We start from the raw sequence: 15,000 nt of genomic DNA, 5'->3' as shown, positions 1-15,000 counted from the left end.
CGTGACCCTCTCACTATTAATACTAGTCAGTAAATATATAGATATAGATATGTGTATATTTATGCATATGTATACACACATGCAAATGCACACACACACACACACACACACACACACACACACACACACACACACACACAAACATATAAAACAAACAAACAAACACAAACAGTTGCAGTTCCTCGTCCGAGTTTGATGATCTCAAACACCGCATTTATCAAAACCACCCTCCCTCAGTATCACTAATCAGCTATTCCTCAAGCACACAAATCTACCCAAAATAACCGCTGTGCTTGTTAAACGCACCCCCTGAAGACGAGGCAATGAGGCTTTTCGTCGGAGAAACAAACAAAAAAGCAAGCAGTGAGTTTCGCGTTGCTTGCTTAGCGTCGCCTGCATTTGAGTGCCGGGAGCGTCCTCGTGTCAGCTGATGTAGGCTGCTTTCAGGGCCGACGACCCTAAAGTATTCTCGCATTTTTTTTTTTTTTTTTTTGCTCGGGTTTCATTCTTGCTGTTGTTTTGTTGTGGTTGTTGTTGTGGTTGTTGTTGTTGTGGTTGTCTCATTAAGCAGATTTTTTTTTATCTGTAAACCCCCCCCTCCAAAAAAAAAAAAAAAAAAAAAAAAAAAAACTCCTTTCTTCCCACACAAACTGAATTAGAAAAAAATACAAATATAGTATACCATCATTCTACTATTTCCCCCCGTCTCCCCTGAACGCTGATCTATCTCCCCTCACCACGCCCCTCTCTCTCTCTCCCCTCACAGCCGCTCACAGCACGGCGGAACGACCACGAGAGAGCCAGGAAGGTGATTAAAGATACCTGGCACAAGGAGCTCAAGAAACTCACCGAAGCCGTCAACAATCTTAAGAAACACAAGATCATCTATGACCAGAGACAACAGGCAAGTCGATTCGTGTGGGTTCTCTCTCTCTCTCTCTCTCTCTTTCTCTTTCTCTCCCGATTTTTTTTTTTTTCTCTGTCTTGCTCTTTTTGTTTTTCTTTATATTTTTTTTCTTTCTATCTTTTTTTCTTTCTTTCTATTTCTCGTTTTCTTTTTATTTCTATTTCTCTCTCTCTCTCTCTCTCTCTCTCTCTCTCTCTCTCTCTCTCTCTCTCTCTCTCTCTCTCTCTCTCTCTCTCTCTCTCTCTCTCTCTCTCTCTCTCTCTCTCTCTCTCTCTCTCTCTCTCTCTCTCTCTCTCCCCCCCCTCTCTCTCTCTCTTTCTCTCTCTCTTTATCTGTCAGTATATGTAAAGAAAATCTAAGATGCTCCTGAAACTCGAGTCTTTGCTTCTAGTTCCCCTTTTACGAACATTTCGATAAAGTCACGTCTCCACATTTTCTCAAGCCTAATCCTTTTCTGCAATTTTTGCGAAGCATATATTTGCCGGTAGCCCCCCCTACCTCCCACCCCACACAACACCCGACCCCACCTCCAGCCCCCACCCATAACACCCCAACCCACCCACCCCACCCCACCTCCAGCTCCCACCCGACCCCACCTCCAGCCCCCACCCCACCCACAACACCCCTTCTGCCTCTCCCGGAGTTTTCATCTCGTCGTAAATTTATCCTAAAGTGTTGCATAATTCCCCCGTTCCGAAAGCGTAATGCTCCCAAGTAGTGTGTTCCAGTGCAGAATAGTCTACGGAATGCGGCGCTTCCATGGCAGACTATTTCTGCGTAAGACGTGGCGGAAAGGTAGTGTGTGCGTGCGTGTGTGTGTGTGTGTGTGTGTGTGTGTGTGTGTGTGGCTGTGGATGTGGATGTAGATGTTGTGTCTGTGTGTGTGGCAGTGGATGTGGATGTAGATGTTGTGTCTGTGTGTGTGGCTGTGGATGTGGATGTAGATGTTGTGTGTGTGTGTGTGTGTGTGTGTGTGTGTGTGTGTGTGTGTGTGTGTGTGCGTGTGTGTGTGTGTATGTGTGCGCGCGCGTGTGTGTATGTGTGCGTGCGTGTGTGTGTGTGTATGTGTGCGTGTGTGTGTGTGTATACGCGAGAGGGAAGGTTGTGTATCAGGACCTTGTTTCGAAGCGCCTTGTTTCATGTTTCGAGCTGGTAAGACGAAGCAATTTCCTCAGAGGAGAGGGTGAGGGTGGGGGAGGAAGGGGAGGAGGGGGAGGTAGGAGGGAGAAAGGAGTTAGCGGCTATGACGTCATCACACCAGCTCATAGCCCAGGTTTGATCACGTGATCTGTTGAACACCTTTGCTTATACTGAATTTATGATTTTTTTTCTGTTTGTGAGAACCAACAATTTGATAATAACCAACTATTAGGAAATAAATAAACTTTCATTAGACAACTTGAAGACTACTTTTCGTTGTTATTTATTTCTTATCAGTTGTTTATTGATAAAATGTTGATTGCTATAGTTTACTGTTATTGTTTTGTTGTTGTGATGTTTATGGTTTTGCTATAATCTTACGCCTCATCATTTTTCATTCGTGGTGCGCGCGCGCGCGCGTGTGTGTGTGTGTGTGTGTGTTTACGTGTGTGTCTGTTTATTTAAATCCACTCCACACCTTCCAAACATTTTTAAAAATTCATCCACTTCCCTCACCTTTTCTTCACCTCGCCTGACCTGCACTGACCTGCTCGTCCCTTCCCGCAGGAGCTGGCCAAGGCGCGCGAGGCCGCCGCGAGAGCCGAGAACACCGAGAGCCAAGACAAAGTCGAGAGAAAGCGCGACGAGGCCATCTTCAAGGTGAGTTTCCTGGTCTCGGCGCAACGACCTTCTTGCCGTCGTCAGTCGTTTTGCTTCGAGCGACGGCCGTCGTTTCTGTGAGCGGGACGGGGGCTTCTGACGGTCGGTCGCCTCCTTGTGTCGGGGAAGGGGTCTCGTCTCGGCCGATGTCCCTCGCGAGTGGGCGTCCCCCTCCGGAGTCAGGGCTCTCGGTTAGGTATCTCGGGACGAGGCTGGGGAAACTATGGCTTAAACACGGGTGTAGTTCATCCGTATTTCTCGTTCGTTCGTTCACAAACATTCGCGAACGTACACACTGCACACACATACACAGAGGACCCTGCACACACACACACACACAGGCATGCGTACACGCCAGAATATGCGCACAAGTACATACAACCAGAAGTAACTCAGCTCGCAGTGTACCGTTGTCTCCGTAATTGAATTGATAGGCTACATAATTTACCAAACTAGCAAGTTACGCCTGGCGAATAATTAGAGCTCATACTCCAATGTGTACTGGAGGACCGTAAGTGATAGCGCTGTTTGTCGTGTGGCACCCTCGCTTCCCGGCAAAATATTCCAGGAAAAATATTTTGATATATTTCAATATTAACAAAAAAAAAAATAATAATAATAAAATAAAACAGCACCGCTTTCATAATCATAGTCATTAAGATCATGATTTGACTTGACGTCCTCTGCTGTCATGGGAACCATGCATGAGAGAAGTGTCGTTGTGCATGATGTTGGAATGCTGTATGTTCCTCGACGAGACTAGGATTTCTGTCTCAGAGATAAAGGGATGAATAAGCAGAGGTTTAGTACAGCTCAGCTTGACATTCGTATCCTACGCTTCTCTTGCAACGCCATGACAATATTCCTAAGCGATTCCTGCATCTTCTTTCCCGCTTCCCCAGGCCCGCGAGGCGGAGGCCACCTACAGGAGCTGCGTGGCGGAGGCGAACGACAGACACGCGGCGCTCCTGAAGGTGAAGAGGGAGGTCCTGATGCAGACACGGGAGCTGATCCTCCAGTGCGACCAGACTATGAAGGCCGTCACCGTCTGCTACTTCCAGCTGCAGCACACCGTGGCAGCTCCGGCGCCGGTGCAGGTGAGAGGAGGGAGAGGGGAAGGTGGGAGGGGAGGGAGGGAAGGGGTAGAGGGGGAGGGAGAGGGAGGGGTGGAGGGGAGGGAGGGAAGGGGAGGGTAAATGGAAGGAGTGAAGTAGGAGGGAAGGGGGAAGGGGAAAGGGTGAGGGAAGGGCAGGGACGGGGGATGGGATGGAGGGAGAGGGATGGACGGGGAAAGGAGTGGAGGGAGAGAGATGGGAGAGACGGGGGAAGGCGGAAAGGGGAAGGGAGGTACGGGGTGAAGAGTGGAGGGAGGGACGGGGGAAGGAGTGGAGGGAGAGTAGGGACGGGGAATGTGGAGGGGAAGGGGAGAGAGAGGGACGCGGATGGAGGGACGGGGTAAGGAGTGGAGGGAGATGGAGAGACAGGGGAAGGGGTGGAGGGGGGTGGGTGGGAAGGGAGAAAGGGATGGAGGAAGCCGGAGGGAAAGGGACAGGAGACAAGGGGAGTAAATCAGGAACGGAAGATTAAGAAGAATTAGACGAGGGAAAGAAAGAAAGAAAAAAACCCAGGTCGTCGTGAGTGAAAAAGCAGTAAAATCTTATAAAGAAAAGAACGGCATTAGTAAGAAAAAAAGAACTGAATTATGTCATATAAAAATGAGAAAGTTACAGAGAAAGGGAATTAGCCAGAATTGAAAAAAACGGGGAGGGAAATTGAAGGGTCGAGAAACCCTGACCAGAGCAATTAAGAAGGGAGGGCTATAATCACCATTATTACCCTATATGTCGGCGTAAGAAAAGGAAATAAACCTTAAAAAGATCACCTCCGAAATCTTAGACGAACATCATAACATCCTACCATGAAGAACAACATGAAACAATTACATAATTGGTCCAGCGTCTTACCAACAACCATAAAGAACAACATGAAATACCCACATAAAAAAAAACCAACCACATATCCTTTTCAATCAGAATTCATCATGATATATATGGGAGTCTATATCATTAACATTTTCATATAAAAAATAATGAAAAATAAATTACAAACCTTCCCTTGGGAATGGACTACGTGGACAGTAAGCTCTCAGCGGTAATTACCAAACTTGAGGGTTTGTTCAGTGAGTTGAACTCGAAACCTGTTTTTTCAAAAGGGGATGTTGTACGCCGACATTTAGAGTGTTGTTATGGTTATTGTTATCATTGTGGGTATCATTAATTTCGTTGTTATTGTTGTAAGGTGATTGGTGTTATCGTTGTGGGTGTTAATATTTTTTTTTATTGTTGTTAGGTGATTGTTGTTATCATTGTGGGTGTTATTTTTTGTTGTTAGTTAATTATCATTGCTGTTATTGTTATCATTATCAGTAGTTGCATTATACCGTCACCATAGCTATTACTTACACCTACCTCTACGTTTATCATTATCACCACCGAAATTATCACTTCCAACAAATGCTCCACCGCCACTGTCACCATGACCACCACCAAAACCACAACCACAATCACCACCGCTTTCAACCTTACCATACATCTCAACTCCCTCTGTCCCTTCCCACTCCCCCTCCCCCTCCCCCTCCCCCTCCTCCAGCAACTGCCTCCGCCCTCTTCTCCTCCAATGCCCTCCTTCCCTCCCTCCCTCCCTCCTTCAATACCCAGCCCCTCCTCTCCTCTCCCTCCTTCAACCCCCATCCCCACCCCCCTCCAACCCCCCTTCCCCCACCCCTCCCCACCCCCTCCAACCCATCCTCCCCCTACACCCCTAATCCCCACCCCCCTACCCCTTCCCCTCCTCCAACCCCTCCCCTTCCCACACCCTCCTCTCCCGTCCTCCTCCCTCCTCCTTCCCCACCCCCCAAAAAGGCCCCCAAATTCCCCCACACCACAACGCGACGCGAGGCACCGAGAGCTCATTGTCTGAACTTTATACTGTTGGCGCGGAGACGTAAATGGATTTCGGTCCGGCATTGGGAAGTCTTTTGGCCTCGGAGACAGAGTAAATAAAGTTTGTGCGGCCGAAGAGTCAGCCAATTTGCATATCGTGGGGTGGGGTGGGGGGGGAGAAGGGTAGGTAGGGGGAGATGGATAGGGGGTGTGAAAAAGGTAGGGGGAAGGGGAGAGGGTGTGAGAGAGGAAAGGGAAGGGATAGAGGGTAGAGGGAGGAGGAGGTAGGGGGAGCGGGAGAGGGGGAGGGGGAGGGAGAGGGAGAGGGAGAGGGAGGGAGAGAGAGAAAGGGAGAGAGGGAGAGAGAGAGAGAGAGAGAGAGAGAGAGAGAGAGAGAGAGAGAGAGAGAGAGAGAGAGAGAGAGAGAGAGAGAGAGAGAGAGAGAGAGAGATAAAGAGAAAGATAAAAAGAAAGAGAGAAAGAGAAAGAGAGAGAGAAAAGAAAAATAAATAAAAAAGCGAGCGACAGAGACAGAGAGCGACCAAGAAAACGAGCAAGAGACACAGAGCGAAAACAAGAACGAGTCATAGACACAAACATAATGAAACTATGAATAAGTCCTCCCGGGAGAGACGGAATTAACGAGTTACGATTAAATCTGCGCGAGGACGATTTCTCGTGAAGATTTAATCGAAAATCGTTAATTCCAGATCTTGCGAGAGAGAGGGAGAAGGAGGGAGGATGGGAGGGAGGGAGAGGGAGGGATAGAGAGAGGGAGGGAGGGAGGGATCGAGGGAGAGGGAGGAAGGGAGCGAGGGAGGAAGGGAGGGAGAGAGGGAGGTTGGGAGAGAGAGAGGGAGGGAGGGAGAGAGAGAGAGAGAGAGAGAGAGAGAGAGAGAGAGAGAGAGAGAGAGAGAGAGAGAGAGAGAGAGAGAGAGAGAGAGAGAGAGTGAGCGAGAGAGAAAGGGAGAGAATAGGGTAGGCAGGCTCGGAGTGAGAGCCAATGGGGCTGCGATCACAAATTTCGAATCTAATCATTTAATTTCCTTGTAAATAATTACTGTGGAAAACAGTAATCACATTTACATTGTGTTACTTTAGATATCTTAATGTCATAAGAAGCGCTTTGCCATCCAACCTATTCCCATTCCATCTCAATTCCCCCCCCCCCGCCATCCTCACCCCACCCCCACCCCCCACACATATCTCCCCGCTCGCTCGCGCCCCAAGTCCCCCTCCTGCATCGCCGCCGTCAGGTACTCAGCTAACCCTCTCGCCCCCCCTCGTTCCCTCTCCTCAGCTCCAGACGCTATGCGAGAGTTCCCGGTTGTACGAGCCAGGGTCACAGTACATGGAGTTCGTCAAGCGCCTCGGACCATCCCTCGGCCAGGAGACTCCGGAGACGCCCTTCAGCTTCGAGTCGTACACCCCAGGCCAGCAGGACGCCCCTCACGACCACACGACTAATGGCTCCGTTCCAGGGGCGGACGACCTGCAGGGTAAGAGGGCTAGGGTCATTCGGATGCGAGGTCACGTGGATATCTAGATTGCATTGTTGTGACTTTGGGTTCAGTGTGATTTTTTTTTTCTTCATTTCTGTTTCTTTTTTTATTCAGTAATTGTTTTTCTTAATTTCTGCTTCTTCTTTTTTATTTAGTAATTGTGTTTCTTAATTTTTGTTTCTTTCTTTTATTTATTCAGTAATTGTTTTTTTCTTAATCTGTTTTTTTTATTTGTTGTTGTTTTGTTTTACTCAGAAATTCACGTGTAATTATAATTTGGTTGTGTATTTTTCGTGGGTGTGACTGTTATTGCGAGTCGCATTCAAAATCCTATTACTGTAATATTACATTCCAGCTAAAAAAAAAAAGAAAAAAAAAAACGGGTATAGGATAAAGAATAAAAAAATAAAGTTTTTGTGAATATATTTGTAAACCAATTTTTATCCGACTATTGTAATTCCAGTGCCCTCACAGATCCGTTTCATGTCATCCACTTATTGAACATGTGGGAGATTACTACAGTAGTGTATTTGTGTCTCTCTGCCCTGTCTGTCTCTCTGTTTCTGTCTCTGTCTGTCTCCCTTTCTCTCTCTGTCTCCCTCTCTATCTGTCTCCCCCCCCCCCACTCTCTCTCTCTCTCTCTCTCTCTCTCTCTCTCTCTCTCTCTCCCTCTCTTTCTCTCCCTCCCCCCCTCTCTCTCTCTCTCTCTTTCTCTCCCTCCCCCCTCTCTCTCTCTCTCCCTCTCTCTCTCTCTTACTCTCTCCGTGTCAGCGTGCACGTCCCCCCCCTCCCGTCACGCGTGATAGCCTAACCCCCACCCCCCATGCCCCCACAGTGGGCAGACTGGCCGGCCCCGGAGGCAGCGACACGGACAGCGTGGGCTCGTCGAAGTCAGCCAAGAGCGCGGACGCCTCGCCCACGGCGTCGCCCCTCGCCACCGCCCGCCGCCCGCACACCCTCTCCTCGGGGGATGAGCTGGAGACCGACCCCGACACAGGTGAGGGACGAGGGGGGAGGGCGGGGGGATTGTGAGGGACGTGGGGTAGAACCGCAAGAGGAAATTGATGGAACCACTAAGGGGAATAGGGTGGAACCACTAAGGGAAATGTTTTGGAACTATAAGGGGCAATCGTTAGAACTACAAGAGGCGTGGGCTAGAACCACAAAGGATATGGGCTAGAACCAAAAAGGACATGGGGTAGAACTAAAAAGGACATAGGCTAGAACCACAAAGGATATGGGCTGGAACCCAAAAAGGACATGTAGAACCACAAAGGACATGGGCTAGAACCACAAAGGACATGGGCTCGAACCAAAAAGGACATGGACTAGAACCGCAAAGGATATGGGCTCGAACCAAAAAGGCCATGGGATAGAACCACAAAGGACATGGACTAGAACCACAAGGGACATGGGCTCCAATCTAGACCCACTAGTGATAAAGGCTGGAACCACAATAAGATAGGGGATAAAATTACTGGGACTGCAGACTGGGACATGGGTTGATAGATAGACAGATAGATAAATTTATCAGTTGAAAGACAGATACATCATTGGTAGGCAAAAGGTAGGTAGATAGATAATAGATAGATGATTAAATAAACCGATAATTAGGTAGACAAATTATTAGATTTACAGTTAGATAGACAATAGCCATGATTTAATGGACTGATTAGTAATAGATAATTAGATAGATGATTAGATAATCAGATAATTAAACAGACAGCTTTTACTTTATTCATAACAGTTAATTTTGATGAAGCACCATCACCCAAATTACCCAGCCCCATTCATCATTTCATCTTTTAGTCATTGCTTATTGCATCTTTCAGTACAAATAAATAGTTTTTTTATATTGATGTTAATACTTTTAATTATTGTCATTGATGCAATATCTTGACGTCCCTTGATTTGCATTCTAGGACAAAATGTTGCAAATTATGTTGTTGTTGTTGTTGTTTTGCAACATCATATACTAGAATATTAGGCTATAGAAATCTTTGGGGAAATTACCTAATGGTTTCTGTTAATTGAAAGATAAATATATGATGAGATAGATAGATAAATAAAGATACAGAGACAGAGATAGACAAAGATTGACAGATACAGATATAGATAAAGATAAATAGATGATGAAATAGATAGATTGATAAAGATACAGAGACAGAAATAGACAAAGATTGACAGATACAGATATAGATAAGGAAAAATAGATAGATAAATAGACAGAAATGGATAGATAGACAGAGATAGACAGATACAGATGTAGATAGAGATAGATAGATAAATAGACAGAAATGGATAGCTAGATAGAGATAGACAGATATATATATATATATATATATATATATATATATATATATATATATATATATATATATATATATATATATATATATATATATATATATAAAGACAGAGATGAATAGATAGATACATAGATAGAGACATAGACAGAGAGAGACAGATAGAGATAGAAAGAAATAGACAGAGATTGATAGATATATAGATAACAGAGATAGAAAGAATGAGAGAAAGAGCGAGAGAGAGAGAGAGAGAGAGAGAGAGAGAGAGAGAGAGAGAGAGAGAGAGAGAGAGAGAGAGAGAAGAGAGAGAGAAGAGTATGAGAAAGAGAGGCTAAGAGCGAGAGAGGGAGAGAGAGAAAGAGAGAGAGAAAGAGAGACCGCTGCAGACCCTCGAAGACGATTACTGAGAGAGAGAGAGAGAGAGAGAGAGAGAGCGAGAGCGAGAGAGAGAGAGAGAGAGAGAGAGAGGAGAGAAAAGAGAAGAGAGAGAAAGAGAATAGCGAGAGAGAGAGAGAGAGAGAGAGAGAGCGAAAGAGAGGAGAGAGAGAGGAGAGAGAGAGAAGAGAGGAAGAACGGAGAGAGGCGAGGAGAGAGCGAGGGGGAGAGAGTGGAGAGGAGAGAGAGAGAGAAAAGAAGAAAGAGGAGAGAGAGAAAGAAAGAAGAAGTGAGAGTGAGGAGAGAGGAAGAGGAGGAGAGGAGAGAAGAGAAGAGAGCGAGGGAGAAGAGAGAGAGATAGAGAGAGAAAGAGAAAGAGAGAGAGAGAAATGAAGAAGAGAGAGAGAGAGAGAGAGAGAGAGAGAAGAGAGAGGAGTGGAGGAGAGAGAGAGAGGAAGAGAGAGGGAGAGAAGAGAGACGGAGATCGAGATGAGCAAATGTACTAATACGGACGATGAGGAGATAGATTTTTCAGAAGAACGAGATGATTCCAATGTCTAATAGCGGGAATGAGCGAAACTACATTTTTAGTTAGCATAGATTTCTACATCTTTATCTTTATTTCATTCTTATCATTCTTATTCTATTATTATTATTATTATTATTATTATTACAATTGCTTATTCCTTTTCAGTTGTGCATAACATGTTAGTACGTGTTAGTACATTAGTGAAAGAGCACATACATGCAAAGGTAGTGTTAGTTAGAGAGTACATACGTGTTAGTGTTAATAGGAGCTTATATGAACTCTTGCATGTAGGGTTTGTACATTAAGTCACTTTGTTTTTGGAAATAGATAGATGAATTGGTAGATAGATATATTGGTAGACATATAGATAAGAACGTAGAGAGATAAACAGTTAAATAGATGAATAGATGGATAGATAGATAGATACATTTACAGATACATAAATATAGACAAATAGAAAAACAAATAAGGAAAAATACATACAGATAGACTAGATAGATAAACAGACAAATAGATAGACAGATAGATAGATATACAGATAAGATAGATAGATAGAAAGTTAGACAGACAGACAGACAAATAGATAGATCGATAGATACATAGACCACCTCACACACTACACAGATCCAAGTTCTTTCAAACCTCTCTCTCTTTCCCCCCCCCCCCCCCCAGCGGACACCCACTACCTGCGAGGGACGCGGCTGCAGGTGATGAGCAAGGCTGCCGTCACCCACGCCTTCAGGAGACTCAAGACGCCGTCCAGATGCCGCGAGTGTGATTCCTACGTGTACTTCCATGGCTACGAGTGTGCGGAGGTAAGGAGTGAGAGAGGGAGAGGGAGAGAGAGAACGAGAGAGAGAAGAATGAATAGAGAGAGAGAGAGAGGGAGGGAGAGAGAGAGAGAGAGAGAGAGAGAGAGAGAGAGAGAGAGAGAGAGAGAGAGAGAGAGAGAGAGAGAGAGAGAGAGAGAGAGAGAGAGAGAGAGGTAGGGAGGGAGAGAGAGAAATGAAGAATTAGATATATATATATATATATATATTTATATATATATATATATATAATATAGAGAGAGAGAAGAATGAATAGAGGAGAGAGAGAGAGAGGGAGAGGAGAGAGGGAGCCAGAGAGAGAGAGAGAGAGAGAGAGAGAGAGAGAGGAGGAGACGATAGAGAGAGAAGAGAGAGAGAGAGAGAGAGAGGGAGAGGGAGGGGAGAGAGAGAGTGAGAAGGAGAGAGTGAGAGAGAGAGAAGAATGAATAGAAGAGAGAGGATGGAGGGAAGAGAGAGGAGAGAGAGAAAGAGAAAGGGGGGGAGAGGAGAGAGAGAAGAGAGAGGACGGATGAGGAGTGGCGAGAGAGAGAGAGAGAGAGAGAGAGAGAGAGAGAGAAGGAGAGGGATTAAGGAGAGAAGAAATGAGTCGATATATATATATATATATTATATATATATATATGTAGGCGAACTGATTATTATATATATTTATATACATTATATATATTTATTATCTATATATATATATTATCTATATATATATATAATATAGAGAGGAGAGAGAGAGAGAGAGGGAGAGGGAGAGGGAGAGGGAAGAGCGAGAGAGGGAGAGGGGTGAGTGAGAGTGAGAAGGGAGTGGGGAGTGAGAGAGGAGCAGAACACCCCCAGGGGAGAGTGGGGAGAGAGAGAGAGAAGAGAGAGAGAGGAGAGAGGAGAGAGAGAGAGCAGGAGAAGGAAGAGAGAGGAGGAGAGAGAGGATGGACGACGAGAGAGAATTGAGAAACGGGAGGAGAGAGAGAGAGAGAAAGATAAAAAGAAAGAGACAGAGCGAAAGTGACAGAGATATAGAACCAACACTATATGCAATAGAGAGAAACCCGCCTAACATCCCCCCCCCTCATTTCCTCACTTGCTCTCCCTCTATTCCGCAGTGCATGCTCGGGTGCCACAAGAAGTGCCTGGAGACGCTGGCGATCCAGTGCGGCCACAAGAGACTGCCGCGGAAGATGACAACCTTCGGCGTGGACTTGGCGCAGCACCTGAGCGAGACCAACGCCCCCGTGCCACACCTCGTCCTCAAGTGCATCGCGGAGATCGACGCCCATGGGATTAAGACTAAGGTTGGTGAGGGGAGACGGGGGAGGGGGGAGGGGGGAGGGGAAAGGGGTTGGTGAGGGGAGGGGAGACAGGGGAGGGGTAGAGGGGAGGGGAGACAGGGGAGGGGTAGAGGGGAGGGGAGACAGGGGAGGGGTAGAGGGGAGGGGAGACAGGGGAGGGGTAGAGGGGAGGAGAGATGGGAGAGGAGTAGAGGGGAAAGGGGATGGTGAGGGGAGACGGGGGAGGGGAAAGGGGTTGGTGAGGGGAGACGGGGGAGGGGAAAGGGGTTGGTGAGGGGAGACGGGGGAGGGGAAAGGGGTTGGTGAGGGGAGACGGGGGAGGGGAAAGGGGATGGTGAGGGGAAGGGTGGAGGGGAAAGGGTGGTGATGGGGGAAGGAATAAGGGAGAGGGGGGAGAGGGGAAGGGGTGGAGGTGTGGGAAAGGAGATAGATAGGGGGGGGGCAACCGTGTCCAGGGAAGGAGAAGGAAGGAGTAAGGGGAGGAAGACAGGAGAAGAAGATAGACGAATAAGAACAGTACTAAATAAAGACGAGAATAAACTAAACAAACAAACAAAAAGTTGAAAAAAATATACAATCCATTAAAAAAAGAAAAAGAAAACAAAGATTAATAATTGAGACGATCATTAAGACCGACATCAGAATGAGGTCCTCGAGTGTGACATCAGAGTGACATCATAACCATCTAACCCTCAGCTAGTCCTTCGTTCCTCCTTCTTCCTTCCTTCTTCCTTCCCTCCTCACGGGCCAGGATCCGCATCCCAGGCCATGAACCGAAAAACCAGCCGGTCATTGGGCCGAAAAGAGGGTCGGATTTCATAAAGTTTATGTAAATTTGTCCGCGCTAAGTTTTCCTGCTTGTAATGAGCGAACCCAGCGGGGCGCGAGATCAGAGGGCGCGGGGTTATAGTTTATATTTCTAGGGGGTGGGGGCTGGGGGTGGGGAGGGGGGAGGGAGGGATGATGGAGGGGAGGTGTGTATGTGTGTGTGTGTGTGTGTGTGTGGAGGGGTGGGTTGGGGTGGGAATTGACATGAAAGTGTGTATTTTTAAGTCTTCGTGTTTAGCATTTTTTATTTTTTTCGTGTGTGTGTGAGTATGTTTGTGTATGTGTGATTGTTTGATTTAGTGTATTTGTCTGTGTTTGTACGTACGCGTTATCTATTAATCCATATTTCAATTCCTTCACCATTTATCCATCCATTCACTCTATCTATCAAAACATTCCCCCTACCACTCATTCATAAATCTCAGACAAGCTCAGACCTTAGCGTAACCACCACACCCCCATGTCTTTCAACTATCATCAATCAATGAATTTATCTAAAAAAAAACCGGCCCACGCCGGCCGGCCGCCCGGATAGGCATGTTGCAATCAACCTTGCCATTAGCGCTGGGTATGTCACCAAAGGATGTTTATATACATAGGATATTCATTTGCAGGGGTGTAATTTAATTGCCCATTGAACACTCCTTACGGTTGGGTAATTCCGTAATATATATCGTCCACAAATTTTCCATTAATATAAGGGTAACAAGTCTCACCCAGAGTGCAGAATGAGGGGAATTTGGCGAAATGAGGGAATGAGTGAGACGAAGATAAATGAGGAATGAGGGTGTGGGATGGCGAAGGAGTAGAGTGAGGGAAGAGATAAGAAATGTATAGGTACAAAATATGATGATAATGTAGAAGGATATTGTCATTTGCTCATTTCCCCTTGCTATATGACAATGTAAAATGACATGCAATATTTACGATTTACGAGTCTTACGATATGTTCCAATTCAAATCCCTACCTATATATCTATCAATAATCTAATCAACCACAATCAAAATAAAACAAACCACACACAATATGCGCACTATCCACCAGTAATCTAAATCACCACACTCACAATAAAACAACCACAAAACCCGAACAGAAACTAGCCACACCGACCACACCACAACCTCCCGGTACTGAAACGGACCACGCCCCGTTCTCCTTCACCTCCTCCTCCACCTCCTCATTCACCTCCTAACCTCCTCCTCCACCTCCTCATTCACCTCCTAACCTCCTCCTCCACCTCCTCATTCACCTCCTAACCTCCTCCTCCACCTCCTCATTCACCTCCTAACCTCCTCCTCCACCTCCTCATTCACCTCCTAACCTCCTCCTCCACCTCCTCTTCCCACAGGGCATCTACCGCGTGTCGGGCGTGAAGAGCCGGGTGGAGAAGCTGTGCCAGGCCTTCGAGAACGGCGCCCACCTCGTCGACCTCACCGACCAGCACCCGAACGTCATCGCTAACGTTCTCAAGCTGTACCTTCGCCAGCTGCCAGAGCCGCTCCTCACCTTCAGGCTGTATCCGGACTTCATCAGGTGGGTGCACACTTCTCGGGCAACGGGGTTATGGGGGTGAGGGGGGAGGGGAGGTAGGTTGGGGGAGGGGAAGGGAGGGGGGGAGAGGTAGGGTGAGGGGGTGAGGGAGAAGGGGTTAGGTTGGGGGGAGGGGGGAGGAGTGGGAGGGAGTGGGAGGGGAGTGGGTTGTG

General features: G+C 46.8%; 1 protein-coding gene across 1 annotated transcript in view; it reads left to right on the top strand.

Annotated features, from left to right (window-relative positions):
• LOC122246203 (rho GTPase-activating protein 45) overlaps positions 1–15,000 on the top strand; it is a 258,137-nt gene that overhangs the window by 212,791 nt on the left and 30,346 nt on the right. Inside the window, exons 11-18 of the mRNA XM_086551371.1 lie at positions 767–904; positions 2,615–2,707; positions 3,610–3,804; positions 6,950–7,148; positions 7,987–8,148; positions 11,034–11,176; positions 12,283–12,471; positions 14,646–14,830. Coding sequence (XP_086407497.1) covers positions 767–904; positions 2,615–2,707; positions 3,610–3,804; positions 6,950–7,148; positions 7,987–8,148; positions 11,034–11,176; positions 12,283–12,471; positions 14,646–14,830 — 1,304 coding nt within the window. The remainder of the gene's footprint in view (positions 1–766; positions 905–2,614; positions 2,708–3,609; positions 3,805–6,949; positions 7,149–7,986; positions 8,149–11,033; positions 11,177–12,282; positions 12,472–14,645; positions 14,831–15,000) is intronic.

The sequence above is a fragment of the Penaeus japonicus genome, unplaced genomic scaffold (genome assembly GCF_977035675.1).
Source record: "Penaeus japonicus unplaced genomic scaffold, GWHDUDI00000001_assembly GWHDUDI00000025, whole genome shotgun sequence".
Taxonomy (NCBI): Eukaryota; Metazoa; Arthropoda; class Malacostraca; order Decapoda; family Penaeidae; genus Penaeus; species Penaeus japonicus.
This window is presented reverse-complemented; position numbering and strand designations above follow the sequence as displayed.